The 18009-nt window shown below is 37.8% G+C and overlaps 1 protein-coding gene across 1 annotated transcript in view; it reads left to right on the forward strand.

Moving 5' to 3' along the window:
• The window catches only part of GRM1 (glutamate metabotropic receptor 1), a 462841-nt gene that overhangs the window by 416361 nt on the left and 28471 nt on the right, over positions 1-18009 (forward strand). The window contains exon 10 of the mRNA XM_042985360.1: positions 9353-10283. Coding sequence (XP_042841294.1) covers positions 9353-10283 — 931 coding nt within the window. The remainder of the gene's footprint in view (positions 1-9352; positions 10284-18009) is intronic.

Raw genomic sequence — 18009 nt, forward strand, 5'->3', positions numbered from 1 at the left:
TTTTTTTAAAAGATACTACTAGTCACCTGCATGTATATTAGCAAACATTTGTTGAACATCTATGCATGAGGCAGTATTCTTTTGCTTTAAATTTGTCTTGCTTTATTATTTTATTTTGCTTAAAACTTATCAGGGAAGAAACATGTAAAAAATAATCTAAGATTGTTTTAATGTAGTAGAGATATTAAGAAAGTACATAAAACTTGTGAGGCAGATAAGAAGATGAGAGGAATTCCAGAGAGAAAGTAGAAGATGGGAAAAATGAAGGCATATAACACGTGTGGGGAAAGCCACAAGTGTGTGAGGCTGGTTGGTAGACACAAGGACCTAGCAGAGGCCAGAAGTGAGACTGGACAAGCATGCTGGAGGTGGATGGTAACAATCTTCTGCATGACCTTTTCCTAAGGGTTTGGACTGCGGCTTTAAGCACAGGAAAAACACGGAAGGATTTAAAGTAGCAAATAACAGGGGCTCCTGAGTGGCTTACTCAGTTAAGCGTCTGACTTCGGTCCGGGTCATGATTTAATGGTTAATTAGTTCAAGCCCCGCTTCAGGCTCTGTGTTTACAGCTTGTAGTCTGGAGCCTGCATCGGATTCTCTGTCTCCTTCTCTCTCCACCCCTCTCCCATTCATGCTCTGTCTCTCAAAAATAAATAAATGCTAAAAAAAAATTTAATAAAAAAAATAATAAAGTAGCAAATAACATCATGATATCTGTGTCCCCGAAAGATGCTCCTGGTGGTAGTATAAGGAGTGTAGTGATATTGGATGAAAAACAGAAACTAGGAAGCTATTGTATTGGTCCAAGTGGGTAATTTCAAAGGCTGTAGACTAGGGCAGCTGCAGCAGAAACGGAGAGGAATATATGAATGCAAGAAAGGATTTATTAGTAAAGTCAATGGGAATCATATGGATGGATTATCAGTTTGTAAGTTGCATTAGAGAAATGTTAAAATATACAAGTTTTGTTTTCTGTGGACCCTGGTATGAACTCACACATGAGATGTGTTTCACAAATACCTTTCAGAAATTTTAGGAGTAAAAGAGCCATGGAAGCTGCCATCTGAGTACACAGAGATTTTTGTCACCTGAGTAATCTCATCCCTCCTTTTAGAGGGGGAAGCTGAGGCCCAGAGAGGTGTACTTGTGTGCCCAAGGTCACGAAACTAGCTAGAAGCCGAGCTCAGTTCCCTGGGTCTTGATCCTCTGCCTCCCTGGGTGTTGTTGAAAATCACTAGGGAGGGTAACATTCCTGATTGTTTTTTTAATTTTTTATCTGTTCCCAAATAAGAATAGCAACTAAGAAATTGTATGGCTTACTCAAAACACACCAAAAATGGCTGGGTAAATAGAACCAGGTCACATAATGAAAATTTTACTTATTTAGTGAAGTACCTTGTAAAATGTTAATCTTGTTAGAAAAAGTTAAACTAAAATGAGTGTCAGAAAGCCTTTAGAAATTGTTGAGTACAAAGACCTTCTTTAAAGAAGGGAAATTAGATTAGAATATTTTTGAAGGTACAAACCGTATCTCACTCATATTTTTATTCTGTAGCTGAAAATTGTTATTCAACTTTATTATGCCTAAAAACTCCCCAGGAAATACCCACTTCCAGAGAATCCCATTCACTAGTTCTGAGATGGGACCCAGCAGATTCTAAGGTGCCTGGTTCCTGTCCCATCCCTTTAGAAACATTACTCTCTGGCTCATAGTCTAGTGTCTTGAACATCATAGCTGCCTCGTAAATGTCCTATTGAGAGAAATAGAAAGAAGAAGGGGCTCACCTAAGTTCATCCTGGTCAGTGTGTTTGGTTAATAGAGAATCCACTATGAGAATCCAGTGTTTTTATCCCTGGGTCTAACTTATCTCATGGTTGCATACGATGGAATGGCTTGGAAAAGCTTTTCCAACCACTTTTGGCCAACAAGGCTTCTCTCCCACTCGTGCTGTGCCTCTGTTCACATCTTTATCCTCCTCCATATAGTGTGTGCTTCATGCTGGGTCTTTTTATCTCAAGTCAGCCCTCTCTGCTCTTTGACGGAGACTGCAGCTGACTAGGAAGAGGCTCGGAGACAAACCTAGCCTTTCTCGGGTTCATCTTAGAAGTCAGAAGTTCTGGCTTGGAGGTATAAGAATTTTTCTTTTATCTACCTTTTCTTGGGCTTCCCCCAACTTTTCCTACTGCTCCATTTTCACTTTGGGGCTTATTTCATACATGATAAAGAACGTCTATCCTATTTTAAAACGTTAAAATACAAAGAAACTTTTTAAAAAGATCTAATACGTTAACATAATGGAACTCAAAGTCATATATTTTATTCCCTAGAGATCTTCCATTGTGGGTATATTTCTGGCCTACTGCCAAATGATCATCACCATTGAATTAAGGCTCTTTGAGTTAGTAGCGCATAAAAAAATATCCTCCTTGACTGTACATAGATATTTAATGTGATTATCTTTCTAAAACAGTTAGTCTATTATCCATCATATGCGTAAAGGTCACTTTAGTTGAGCCGAGCAACAAATCAGGCTGCCCTTTTCTAATAGCAATAGATTTGATTATTTTGCAAATACATATATGTATATATATGTGTGTGGGTGTGTGTATATATATTATATACATTACATTAATATATATACACACACCCACACACATATATCTTATGTTTAGGATCTTTCAGAATACACATCTTTGATACTAATTTATACTTAGTTTTAATGACACCTGTCATTTCTGGATTCCTTTCAGCCTTACACATGAACGGAAAATGAGGTCTTATTTGGAGGCATGTCAGGCTCAGAACAAGGGTGCAGCACATGGCAGTGTCTTATTGGTTGTTGCCATGGTAGCAGTAGTTGTGAAAAGAGAAAACCCACAGGCAGAGAATGCCAAAATTCAGTAGAAACACTCAGAGGAGTAAATGCATTGCCTTTCAGTAGGTGTTTTGTTTTCACAGGTGGATCTTCTTTTGACTGAATTTTAGTTAGTAGAAAAGAGTGAGAAATCATTCTTCTTTAGGAAATGGTGTTTTTTACTGAAGGTGGACTTTGTTTATACGCATAAAATCATTTTACAAGATAGCTACTCTCCCTATATTTTCCAAAAACTCTAATATTAATGAATAAAAACATGTTTATAAGTGAGTTTTATTTTCATTAGAATATGTTGTTTTTTTGGCTCTAAAGAAAAAAATGGTACATTTCTTAAAGGAAGCACTTTCTGTAGCACTTTCGTTCATAAGTTTTTCATATTTTCTTCTTGGAAAAATGCACATTTTAATTCAGCACTTCAATTTCACACTTATTTCTTAAGATGCATAAACAGAGATCTCTTCTGACACGCTATAAAACTTGACAGTAGTTTAACAATTCACGAACCAATTATATGTAATCTGGTGCTACTTATTTCTGTTCAAAAGTCAAATAGGATGAGAAAGCCAGACTGCACTAAATTTTATCATTAAAAATAGAAAATATTAAGCTATAGAAATTAATTAGTTTTTACCATTTTTGTCCATCCCAACAGTTACTCTGACCTCTTACACTATCTACTCATTTACTTGATTTTATATACACCACCACCTGCTTTGTGCCAGGCATTTTTTGGAGAAACTAGAAACATATAGGTTTATATAAGTTTATATCACGGGGAGGAATTTCATATGAAATGTGAGCATATAAGCAATCAAGTAGAAGTCCTACAACAGGAGTATGTACAAAATGTCATATGAACACAGAGTAAAAAAAGCAATTATTTTCCCCTGGCAAGACAAGAGGCTTCATAGAGAAGGGGATATTTGAGTTGAACATTAGCTATGAAATAGAATTTTTCCTTGTAGGTAATTGATATTAATGTGATACCATTAAAGAAAGCATTTTGACAAAGCTTTATTAATTATGAAGCATTATTGTAAATGTTATTAAATGTCCCAAGACATTTTAAATAGAATAAATGTGGACTTTCTTTATTTCTTCGGTTATATTAAATTGGTATTAACCTAATTGGGAAGAAGTCCAGTATTAAATTATAGCTTCCTCCTGTGCAGTTGAATCTTACAAGTGAACCAAAATTTGTCTAAAAATTAGGAGTAACTTCCTTTCCCTCAGATCAGTAATTCTTGGATTTTGGTCAGTAATTTGTAGTCTGCTTGAAGGAAAATGGATCTGTCTAATGGCTCTGGATTCTCTGGGATAACTGTAACCACAGATACTGCCAAGACCTTAAGTTCTTGAGGCTTTAGATACAGTATGCACAACTCACATAATGGCTTCTGCTTTTAGATGCTGGGGGTCAGGCAGGGCCACTGGATGAAGGTAACTCCTATCCCTTCCAGTCTTAGGATACCTAAACACACGTGGGGATTGGAGAACTCTTCTTTTTAAGCCTCAAAACAGGACCAAAAAAGTCTATTACATATCATATCACTTATATGGACAATATGGATATTACAGCTAAGTCTCTCAAAGAATCAAAGCTAATGCTTCTCAAATTTAAGATGTCTAAAAAAATAAGAGAAGAAGGAAAGAAGAAAAAGGAGGAGAAAACATGTTTAAGAAGCTGGTTCAAAATATAAACATTCAGTCCCAATCCTCAAGTGATTCTGTTTTGGGGGGATTCTGGATTGACCTTGAAAGGTCTGGTTTCCCCATAGGAAAAAGAACCTAAGACCTTCACAAGAAATAAAGCAACCACGGTAGAGTTGTAGGTACATTGTTTTGGCATGTTGTTGACAAAATGCTACTGTTTCAGCACAGAATACTTATATCTCCTTCTAGCATAAGCATATTTTTCTTCACTTGTGTCCACTACACTGTGTAGAATAGGCTTAGTTTATAGCTAGGTTTGGAATGATTCTGTGATTACTTGTGCAGATGCCTGAGTACTGGTTTTTCACTCTCGGCTACATTAAGGGGACTGATATTTATGATACACAGTTTAGAGAGTGAAGCTCCACTTGGTGACAACCAAAACCAGTTTGTTTACCAATGGATTTCAGCTGACATATTAGACAGACAGACTTGGCTGTATGACTTAAAGATCATAAAAAGACTTCACTGGGGACTTCTGCCTTGAGCTCTCATTTCAAAGGTGAAGTGTACCCTTGTGGGAGTAAGGATCTTAGAGGGCTTGCACCTGGATCTCCCTTTGCCCCTTGGCGCTTACCTGCACTGTCTTTCTCTTAGTATATTACACCTTTTGCCCTTAAGTAAAAACATTATATAAGTATGTTCTGTGAATCTTCTCAGTCCTTTCAAGCATCTGAACTTGTGCAATCTTTGCATATAAAAATAGTATCATTATTGGAAAAGTTAATGTAACATACCTACCAATAGCTTGATATAATTGAATTATTGTGTTAATGATTTTTTAGTAAAGCGTAGGGTCTGGCAAATACTTATTACCAGTAAGGAGATCATTAAAGACAAACTCAGATTTGAATAGCTTCAAATCAGTGAAGAAGAAAAGTATGAATAAGAAAGAGTATGCAAAGGAAAGTATGATATATGTAAGAATCTTCAGATGATCTTGCACAGAAGACCATTGTGTAGTCATCAGCTTCCTATAAGCTTCTTCAATTAACGGTCAATTTCCATGTGCCTTCAACTTCTGGAGACTCTCTGAAGAACCTCAGATTAAATCACTAAGGGGTGTAAACTTCAACAATATTAAGGTTCCTTTTTCATTTGTCTAGGAGTTGGAAATGAGGACAGAATTGCACAGTTTAAATTCATGAATAAGTGTTCCAATGAAAAGGTTCCCATATCACTAGATTGGTCAGTGGGAACACATTAACTAAGACCACAGAATCTAATATTTTAGCCTTTGTAAGTATTGTGGCTTTTCAACAGAATGCTTCAACGCACCAGCAAAATAAATATACTATTTAAGCTAGTACATATTCATAAACCATGGAGGGAGAAAACAATACAATTCCTTTGGAGTAACTCAAAAGTTCTCCTGCAATTGTTTCAGTCAATGCCTCCACCTTTACAATTTGTCCTAATTAATTTAATTACAAATGAAGCATGAACTGGCCACATCTGCCATCCTGGAAATGTTTTCCCAATAGTATTTAATTTTACAGCAAATTTGTCCCTAGTGAAATGAATTATTTCATTTATTCCATCAGGATTTTATCCAATGCCTGGTAGATATTTTATCTGGTACGATCAAACAGCCATTCTGGTTTTGTCAGTTATTTATCTTCATGAATCTTACAACATAATAATTGAATTTCTGGAATTTTTATTTAAGAACTTCTTTTCTGGCCACATTTTGTGATCTATAATTGAATACTTGAACTTCATAGATTTGTTACTAGTAATAAATTTGTTGTTTTATATGAAACTTTTCTGTTAGGATTTTTAGTCAGAGCAGTCTGCTTAGCATGATAATCTCTAAAATATTTCTATTGTATTTCTAAAGTGTTTTCATAGTATCCATAACTTTTGCAGTACCTTTTTTACTGTGAGCCTTTGACGATGAGCAATGGTTCTTTGATATATGCTCTGCTGTTGAGTTAATATGTCTAGATCATGGTGTATCATTTTCATGTTTACACAAAAAAAGAAGAGTTATGATAATCTAGGTACATATGATAATCTGTATTTTTTGGGGCTCTGTCAACAATCCATCTTCCTATTTCTGTGAAGTCTTTTGTCCTTTTGCAACTAAAGGTATTCCTTGCCTAATTTTTTTAAATTATAGATAATATAGGTATTTTCATGAGTAGAGCAGCTATGATCTGATCATATATAGGGAACCATAGTACATCTTGTCTAGAAGTAAATCCTAGATTAAATATGTGGGTTTTATGTCACAGAGAATAATGTATCCTTCCAATAATAATCTCAAAATACTAGTTGTTAGTTGTGGGTCCAGGCATAGGATTGTTAAATGTTTTCACCATTCCTGTGGTTTTATTAAACCAATATATCTGATGTTCTATTAATAGCGAGATTATGGGGGGACATAAAGACACCTATATCAATAAGAAAGACATATCGCTTCCCTTGGGAGCTCAGAGGAAGGACAAGGAGTTTGTGGGTGCCTGTGTTTCCCATGGGATTAAGTCACTGGACAGACTTTAGGTAGATGTCCTTCTGAATTTTAGCTAATGTGGGACATTGGTTCTTTTAATCACATATCCGTTTGAAGTATCTATAGGCTTCCTTCTCTACAGTTTCACAAATCATACAGAATAGAGGCTCTTTTAGTTGTTTTACCTAAAGATCCATAACTATATTGATTTCTAGCTTATTTACTTTTTAAATCTATCTGGAAATGTCCAGTCACATATTGGGTATTTTCCAAGTTGATAATTTTACATTTTCTTCTGTTTGATTCCCCCAATTCAGGACTAAGCCCGTTTATAAAATGAGAAGATATAGTCTTTCTTGTCAGGTGTTGAGTCTACCCCAGAATTGTTTGAAGATGTCATAAAGTCTATCTTTATCTTTATTTAGTTTATACTTCTGCATCTTTGTTGAAAGAAAGGCTTTCAAAATTGCCTTATGTAATGCATTTTCTATTTCTATTTTTTAAACTTTACACCACTAGGTTATTTAAATCTTCTCTTTTCTAAATGGCTGCTTTTAAACATTTTCCTCCATGAGGCTAACAATTAGTTGAATTAACTCATATATATCTGTAGTGTAGGACAGTAAGCGTCTAATAAAAATCCTGAATTCTGCAGAAAATATTATGCCTATATCCCTGAAGTTTAGGAAAATCATTAATTATAGCTCTTAATTTGGCTCTAGACCAGGGTTTTAATTCAACGTCCATAGATCTGACTTGTGTTCTACAAATTTAAAATGTGGTATTCTTTTACTGATGAAAGCGCTGAGGACAGACTAGCTCATTTACAAAACCAGGTAAAGTTGCATAGAAAAAGGGATGGAATGAGGGCTCGCTTTCAGAAGGTTACAAACGCTTTGACAAAGACTACATTGGAATTTAAATTTTATTTAGCAAGCTCAGTATGCCAATCAAAAGAGTGGAGTATTGACTATTCAGTATTTTATCTCCTAATTTGTCCCCAGCCCCTTTTACGTATTGTAATTCATTGGATGTGTCATCTCAAAAGTTCCCCATAATAGTCATTGTTATCCTAAATTATCTATCTAATCATTTTCTAAAGTTTATCAAGGAAATGAGAAGATTTGGGATTAAAAATGTGACTTTTTAGAGAAAGCAGACGTTCTCCAGGAAGATGCTTAAACTCTGGCATGGACAGGCCCCTGATTCACGAGAGTGCCCCCTCCCCCTCTCCCCAGCTATGATCAGAGTGTGTGCTTGTGAATGGCTGGCACTTGTTTGTTGCAATGAGTCTGTTCCTTCTTGGGTGATTATCAGACACACAGGTTGACACTGACTGAAGGCTTGCAGAAACCATGTCCTTGAGGGGAGCTGCAGTTGATTGAACAGGAGTAGAACAGGTTCTGGTGGCCTCTGCGCCCATGGCTGCAGAACAAGGAGTGTTTTCTTAAAGTTGTGGGCGTATTTTTTATTCTCACAATTTGGGAATACTGGCCCAAACTAAACACGAAGTTTAGTGAAGGGGTTGTCTCCAGGACCTGACAAATTTCTTTCTCTCTGCAAAATACAAAACAGACTTTATTCTCCATCTGAGGAAAAAGATAAGCCAGGTATTGAGGAACACAGTGCTGTCTCTCCTTTCAAGAGATGTGTGATGGGAGATTCCATTCTTCCTTGGTACCTCTAGTAGAGGCTGATAACTCAAAGGCCCTCAGATGCCACAGATGGGTTATACATAATTCAAGAGGTGAGACAAAGTGAGTAATATGTAATAAATGGGAGAATGCAGATTCTTCTAAAGAATTCAAATAAAATTTATGTTTAAAACACTCTGCTGGTCAAGATAGTTCTTGTCTGTGAGCTGGACTTACCTCTGGACAGTTATGTGAAAATAAACACGTTGTTAATTTATTGCTTACTAGCTTATTCTATTACATTATTACCATTTAACCTTCCCTGGAAACACAGTTTAGCTCCCTTCTTTTTCTTTCTTTTTCTGAAAGTGTAGAACGAAGTTCCACCCACGGAGTGGCATCCATTTATAAAGCTGGTGTTGGGAGAAAAGATTATTTTTATAGGCTCAAACGTGTCACATTAGGCTTATGACGAGATCAGGTTTGAGAACATGATTGTCCAGACAAGCCAATAATGTATATTTACTTCTGTAATAGTGAGACATGTTCACACGTAATTGAAATAACGCGAATTGCGGAAGATGTGAACAGAGCTGTGCTTTCTGTAGCTGGTAAGCGATGCTATTACTGATCAGCAGAAATCTTGGATTTTAAAGCTATTTTTCTCGTTACAGGCTGTGAACCTATTCCTGTGCGCTATCTTGAGTGGAGCAACATAGAATCCATCATAGCCATCGCCTTTTCCTGCCTGGGCATACTTGTCACCTTGTTTGTTACTCTTATCTTTGTGCTGTACCGGGACACACCAGTTGTCAAATCCTCCAGTCGCGAGCTCTGCTACATTATCCTAGCTGGCATCTTCCTCGGTTACGTGTGCCCTTTTACTCTCATTGCCAAACCCACCACCACATCCTGCTACCTCCAGCGCCTTCTGGTTGGCCTCTCCTCTGCCATGTGCTACTCTGCTTTAGTGACCAAAACCAACCGAATTGCACGCATCCTAGCTGGCAGCAAAAAGAAGATCTGCACCCGGAAGCCCAGGTTCATGAGTGCCTGGGCCCAGGTGATCATCGCCTCAATTCTGATTAGCGTGCAGCTAACCCTGGTGGTAACCCTGATCATCATGGAGCCCCCCATGCCCATTCTGTCCTACCCAAGTATCAAGGAAGTCTACCTTATCTGCAATACCAGCAACCTGGGTGTGGTGGCCCCTCTGGGCTACAACGGACTCCTCATCATGAGCTGTACCTATTATGCCTTCAAGACCCGCAATGTGCCCGCCAACTTCAATGAGGCCAAATATATTGCCTTCACCATGTACACCACCTGCATCATCTGGCTGGCTTTTGTGCCCATTTACTTTGGGAGCAACTACAAGATCATCACCACCTGCTTTGCAGTGAGCCTCAGTGTAACGGTGGCCCTGGGGTGCATGTTCACTCCCAAGATGTACATCATTATTGCCAAGCCCGAGAGGAATGTCCGCAGTGCCTTCACCACCTCTGACGTAGTCCGCATGCATGTTGGTGATGGCAAGCTGCCCTGCCGCTCCAACACGTTCCTCAACATTTTCCGAAGAAAGAAACCAGGTGCAGGGAATGCCAAGTGAGTTATCTGACCCGGCTTTGCCTCCCTCTCTGTCTTTTCTCTTTTCTTCCATTTGAGTAAATCGCGTTCTTCCATTTCCCCAACGGTTTTCATTTCCTTTCTTAATCTTTTCTCTTTCCTCCCCCCCTGCCCAAATGTCATACTCTTCTGCAGTAGGAAATACTAAAGGTCTTCTTTGTTTTCATTCCTTTGAAAAAGCCAGAAGCATGAAACAACAACCAGCTGAACATACCCTTATTCTTACCTAGAATCTTCAGCTTCTGTTCTGCCAATAATTGTTTCCTTTCACGCGGGTCCTCCCCTGTATGGAGCATCAGCACATCTCTGGGGTCTGGGTTTGAGATGCACATTCTAGTTCCAATTTTTAGTTTAGAATATGACTGAATAAAGTTTCTGATTTATTTTTATCACGCTGGAGTCTCACCCTTACTAACCTGGGTTGGAGAGGAAGGAAATGAAGCCCCTGTGGAAACTTGACTGTTTCAAAATTTGAGTGCAACTAGCAGCAAGTCTTTCCTGAGAGAAGTTTCCTTAAGCAACCCTCCTACCATGCCCCTCTTACTTATTGAGCATGGATGTATAATAAAGATGTTCCATAATGGTACATGAGAATCGAGCTACCTCTACTGCAAGCTCAAGATCAGAATGGTTTGTTTCTGAGCCATAAAGCACCAAAAGAAATAAAAAAAAAACAGATAAAGGTGAGGAGCTCCAAACTGACATGGATGCTTGAAGTTCTAAAGGTACTTGACCCATCCCAAACCTCCTCTATTTTCCTCATTAGCAGTGTTAATTTTTCTGTTTGAAACAATCCTTTAAAAGTGCGGAATTTTAATACAAATAATTGTAACATATACATGGTTTTATAACCCGAACAAGTCAGAAGACAAGGGGAATAGGTGTTATCTCCCCCCACTTTGTAAGGGAGGGAACTCAGCCACTGTGAAATTCTGTGACTCCTAAGTGTAATTCTGTTTAGTTAGCTGTCCTTTGTCTAGGTCTTAACTTGCATGAAATTTCTCATCTTAACACATGTCAAAAAATTGACGTGCCTCTGTGTTTTGTATCTTTACTTGTCAAGCAGTGCCAGGGGCATCTTTTACAGAAATCCTGTAATTGGTTTGAGGATCGGGTGAAGGAGTCTATAGGAAAATATATTTTTTAATCCATAGAATTACTATTATTTCAAATAATAAATAATAATTTTCCAGCATTAAGGATTAAGGTCATAGTGCATGCCTAATTGTTGCCGTATCAATTTCAAGTTCTGAATAAGATACTGGTCATAAAAGTCGCTTAGTCATTTTTTTCCCTTGCCAGGCGTTCCACGCTCGCCAGCACCCCCTCAGGAGTAGGCCCCTAGCAGGGATTCATCAGAAAGCGTGAAGGCAAACCAACAGTGCCATGAAATGAGAAAAGAATAATAGGCCATAGCCACAGAATCCAGATGTAAAATGGCGCATAACAATTTTCATTAAGAGGGAAAAAGTGAGAAGAAACGCAAATGAGAAGGGAGAAAACGCTCTTTAAGCTGGAATGTTTGTAGACACTAAAAGATTTCCTTGATTGCGTCTCAAATGGTCTTGTGAGGGTTCCATTTGACCACCTACCTTTATGCACGTCCACGTTTCTGACTTTTCTGACTTTATTATGGTTCTTCAGAAACTTTCATATGATTTTTGGTCATAGTCATTTCTGAAAGCTGTTCTAGCCGTTAAATGAAAGGAGAGACCTATGTGATCAAGACATCTTGTGTTGCTACCCAGGGATATGCGTTTTTGAAAGCTCTCCCAGTGTTTTTATGTCCCCTTGTACACAGAATTCTATAAGCGCCTGTCCAAGAGCAGTGACTAATGAATAGTATATAGTGCTTGCTGCTGGGATAAGCTGATGTTACTTTAACAATGCTTAGCAATTCTCTGGCAACCAGGCATTGTTGTACATTCAGATCATCCTCTCATACCCGGAACCTCTTTCCTTATAAGCTAAGAATATTCCCTTCACTACTATGAATTTAGAAAAAAAAATGTATTTGGGATCCTGCTTTTAAGACAGAAATCAGCTTGTTCTAAATTGTATTGGTTTTCTCAGAAGTGCCGTTTTACTAGTAAATTGCTTATCTATTAGCTATAATTTATCAAGTTCTATCGGATTATGATGGTAGGAAATATGCTTCTAATTAATAACATGCAGCTTTTTTAGTACAATCTATAGCTTCTGAAGGATGTACCACACAGCTGAGCTGATGCACAGAAAGTATTTGAGGCTAAACTTCTACCGATCACAGCCATTTATGCACTTGTTTTCTCATTTTTTCTTCTACGGCTTCTCTTGTAACTCTCTATGAGACTGTAATTTTAAATTAATAATATCAGTGCCTACATTTTTACCTTTTTAAATGTTATTTTATGTTTTTCTGGTTTGTCTCCAAACTTACAAAAACCACAACAATCTAATATTTTTCTACAGCAACTAAAATCTAGCAGAGTTGTGCCAACTGGAGCAAGGGGCTGAAAACTCTGGAGAGCACATCACCCAATGAGTTTATTACCATTCTGGATGTGTAATTCCTACATTTATGGTGCGCTGAGGGTGTTCAGCAGTCTGCATATGTAGCTATAAACACAGAACAGCTGCTGTAATGAAGAGCTTCCAACTGATCTATCTGTTTGAATATTATTCTGAGGAGTTGCAAGTCTGACTACATCCTCCTAAGAGGCTGTTTCTGAGATGCTTGGGAGGGATGACGTCGTGGGTCTGTTTTTGCAAAGTTTTCTGCAGTTTTTAAATTCGATTCACAGCTAAGCATCTGACACAACCAAAGGTCTGGGCACTTGCTTTGCATTTTCTGAAAAGTAATTTAGGAGGAGTGTAACCAAAAAATTGGGTGTTTGGGTTACTTACAGTCAGACGTCCGATTAAGCATAATCCTACCCTAGAAGGTGGATGGAGTAGTATATTGCCTTTGAAATCTCTAATTCTTTAGCTGTTAATTTAATGTATTTGAATAGGAAAATATTCAGGCTTAACCTAAATAAACCTAGTGGTAAAATGCACTTTCTTGGCAATAGAAATTCCTAGACTTTAATAATTAAGTAAATTTTTAGATACAAATTACTTATCACTTCCTTTTACGCAAAATGAGTTAACATTATATAACTGAAAAATTAAAACATTATGTGAATGACATGCTTCTTTTAAAAACTAGGGTATTAATGACGTCAAACTATTATTTCTAGATATTTTCTGAGTAAATGACCTCACTGAATGCCACTCTGATGGCATAGGAAGCTGAAATGTGCCAGTACACTCCTATGGCCTTTTGCATGCAAAACTAAAAGCAATTCCAATCACAGAAACACATTACATTGATTCAAGGAAGTAATTTTAAAGTGCAGGTTCCTAAATAAATAGAATATTATTATGTTCCTGTGATTGTGTCCTAAGCATTTGAGTGCAAAAGCTAAGTGAAATACCAAATAGAAAGACGCTCCGAGGAAATTTTCCTCTTGGTCTGCTAGGAACATTTTTTTGTCTGTAAGCAGAGGTCACTAAGCCTGCAGCATTCGTGACTGTGCCCTGCGGATGCCTTTTAATTTGACTTTCTTCTTTTGATTATTAAAGGAAATATGAGAGGGAACCAACGGACATCACAATCAAATAGAAATAACATGTTTTCTTTCATAGAAAGAACTCAATCATTACTCTAATAAGCTTATGAATGAAAAAATATGTCATTTTGAAATCATTTTTCTCATAAGCATACAACAAATGGCTTTAAAAGTATATTGTAAAATAAGATGAAAGTATTGTAATTCTTCCCTTGCTTTTAGAGTAAATATCTGAAGATTTTATCTAAGTACTTGTCATAGAATTTTACTACTTGATAGTAACATTCATGGAGAATCTACTGTTTGTTCATTCACTTATTCAATCAGCCATTGTTTCAGCGCTGAGCTTAAAAGCACATGGGTACTTGATGTGGCATCAGATCGTATTCAGGATAAAAAAAGATATGAGGCAGGCAGTGATTGTACCAATCTTGCAATATAGTCAGGAAGACACCCAAAAATATAACTAAATATCTGGGGCTAGGTGCCACAATACCACAATACAATAATTTGAGTGTCAGAGAAGAAAGAGATTAGGTTCAGCTAAGGGAACAGTATCTGTGGAGGGATGGGACAAAATTTCTTAATAAAAGTGACCTTTGAATTTGACCCGAAAGGATGTTTTTCAACATAAAGTGAAACTTCACAGACGTGAATGGACTTTCAGGCTACACCATGGAATCTGGTATGAGTGAGTTACATGGAGAGGTGTAGTGGTGGGTGAATTTGTAATGCAAAAAGAAGACAGACTGTAGATAATGGTCAATGTTCTAAGAAGAAGCTCAGGTATTTGTTATATAAACTGCAAAGTGCATTAAAGATTTTTGTGATCTTTTATGGTCATGTGTAAGCTTCATGGGAAGAGACTGACTATCGAAAGGGTAGTTAATAGAGTGCTACAATAATCCAAATGACAGGTTAAAAATGAAAGTTATAAAACAGAGCAGTGGAGTGAAAGTCAAACCTCAGGTACGAATAGGGAAAAGTTTTCTGAGCTTGATTCATTAGAGTTGGGTTATTGGTTTGGAAAGAGGAAGGAAAAAATAAAAACTAGACTACAACTCTCATGATTTGAGCCCGTGTGACTAGAAAAATGAAGCTACCATGATGGTGGAATACAGATGTAGAACTGGGGAGATGTGAATGAGTTGAGTTTCAAACTTATCAATTGAAAATGCAGTGAAGGCATCCAGATAGAGTCAGCCATGAGTTGTTTAGAAATTTAAGTCAGGAACTCAAGAGAAAGTCTGAGTCAGAGCTCTAGATTTGAAGTGGCCAAAAGAGTGACGATGACATAAGAAAAGAAGAAAGTAGGAGGAAGAACATTAGGGGACACTTGCACTTGAGAGATAAGATAATTGAAGAAAACCTGAAGGCAACATAAACAAAAGGCAATAAACAAAAGAATGGTGGGAAGCAGGAGGACTGCAGTATCCTGGAAACCAAGGAGGAGACTGTGTCTTAGCTCAGGTTGCCATAGTAAAATCCCACAGACTGGGTGCTTAAACAACAGACATTTATTTTCTCACAGTTCTGGAGGCCAGAATTCCAAGATCAGAATGCCAACATGGTTGATTTCTGGTGAGATCTCTCATCTTGGGTTGCAGATGGCTGCCTTCTAGCTGTGTGCCCACATAACTTCTTCTCTGTGCAAGCATGGAGAGAGGGAGAGAGAGAGGGGAGAGAGAGGGAGAGAGACCTATCTGGTCTCGCTTCTTATAAGAGCACCAGTCCCAGAGGAGGACCCCACTCTTAGAACTTCATGTAGCCCTAATTACCTCCCCAAAGCACCATCTTCTAATGACATCACATGGGGACTTGAACTTACAAACTTGGGAACAACATTCAGTGCACAACAGACTGTTTCAAGAAGACTGAGCTTGGGATCCTTGGGATCCCCAAGGATGGAGACTCTATGGTTATCCTTGAGTAGCTTCAGTGATATGGGTAGAATTTCTGTTGCAATAAGTTGAGTTTGGGCATCAAAGGAATTTAAATTCTAGCTAATATTTAAGGAGGCTAGGAGTGACATAATAAAAAAGAAATTTAAGCTTGTTCGTAGTATCTAAGAAAGGAGCCAACAGGGAAAGAAAATGGAAGATATAACAGAGAGATCATGTGGTTCATGCTAAGCCACCTGACTCTGAACTGTGCCATTACAATACAGCCCTTTGTCATCTATTGACAGCTCTGTGACCAATGAAGCATCAACTCTGAAGAACATGTGGATTGCAGTTGATGCTAGTTCTCACTTAGCTACATGTTATGTTGCTTGATACTAAAAAGAAAGATGAAAAACATCAGGCTGGGAACTTCTAGGACTTTTAATTAAAATCCACAGATATAACCCTTATTACTGATTTTATCAGACTTCTGGACTTAAAATATTGAGTGTAGGACTTGAGGAGGGACGTACAAAGGAAAGTCTGGAAAGTAACTACTGGGGGAGGTAGAGGATTCGCAGCTCATAAGTACAAGTTGTTTGGAGAAGGACGAAGGTTGTTGTGTATCCAGACTCAGCTGGAGCTGAAACAGGTCCCTTTATTCAGCTGTGATTGAAAGGAACTAGAAATCCTTGGATCTCTCCCTGACAGCCAGTCATAGTGCCTGAGCCTGCCAGCGTGAGCACATTTTGTTTGGGGTAAAGACTTATGCCCCTTAAAAAGTAAGCCAAAATGTCATCACTTCCTGAAAGAAGTCACCTGGAAGCACAGTAGCCATAATTTAGAATGGAAGTAGGTAAGTCAGCATGTCACATGTGGAGAAGTTGTGCCGCTGTGAGGGACCACCTGCAGAAATCACAGGCTTAAGTGTGGGGAGGGGTACACGACAAGACAAAGGGTGGATGGACACAACTTGTCCCCCTTGAGGTGCAGCAAAATTACGGTCACCGCTGTTTTCTTGTTTGTTCTCTCTTGTTAATAATATACTTATTTTTCAAATAATACAAAAATCGCTACTTTTACTACTCATATTTTATGTTTTCAACTTCTATACTGAGACCATAAAGTGCAGACTATCTGACAGCTTCAAAGAGGACATAATTCCTTTTGAATATAGATCACCATTTATATTTCTTTCACATTCAAATTCACTTGCATGACTGACACATATTCAAGTTCCCAAACTTATTATTTTATCCTCATATGTAAACAGTATGTAGTTTCTAAACTGAATTCAGAATATTCTATATGAATATACATAATGGCCCAAGAGAGGTCCATATAAGACAATTGTGCAAAGAAACTAAGGCAGGGAAAGCTCAGGGCCACTTTTATAAGAGAAAGAGATGGAACTAAAAGCATTGGTGTTTGGGTACAATCATTTATTTCCATCATTCTAATAGCTGTTTATGTCTAGCTGTTTACATACCTCAACAATGTACGTATTCATTCATGCACTCAATAAAATGAATAAGGCATGTAGACTGCCCTCAAGAAGTTCATGGTTTATTGGTATAACATGCCATTATAATAAAATTAGGTAAGGGGAATAATAGGAACGGTGATTCAGGTGGATGGGTAAATTTAGAGTCAGAAGTTTTATCGAGTGTAGGTCTGTTTTTTGTTTGTGTTTGTTTGTTTGTTTGTTTGCAAGGCCCCACTCTATATAACAGTCACCTGTTAACTGAAAGAGATTACCAGAAGACATACTGGAGACCCACAGGCTAAACCTGACCATGGGTGTTCTCAGATCATTAGAGATCAGATCATCTCAGAACAGAGCATAAAGGCTCATTAATTAGAACCCTTGAGCTGCAAGTTATAGAAGCCAGCTTAAGCTAGCCTAAGCAAATTTATTTTCCATTTATATAAAATAAATAGGAAAATTGGTGCAAAGAGCATGGTACAGTGCCTAGCATATAGCAAAATCTCAATAGCTGTTAGCTAGTGACATTGGAATTATGGAGGTAGGGGAGGACGTATGGGAGTTTAACATAAAACTCTGAATTACACTATCATGGAAAGAGAGTTCTGAAAACTGGCTGCATGCATCATCATTATCATCAGCTCATGATATCTATGCTGTGCAGCATGGAGGAACGTGTATCTGCTGAAAGTGGAGACATGCACGTGTTACTCAGTGTGAGATGGGTGTGGGAAAAGACATCC

Source organism: Panthera tigris, chromosome B2 (assembly GCF_018350195.1).
Source record: "Panthera tigris isolate Pti1 chromosome B2, P.tigris_Pti1_mat1.1, whole genome shotgun sequence".
Taxonomy (NCBI): Eukaryota; Metazoa; Chordata; class Mammalia; order Carnivora; family Felidae; genus Panthera; species Panthera tigris.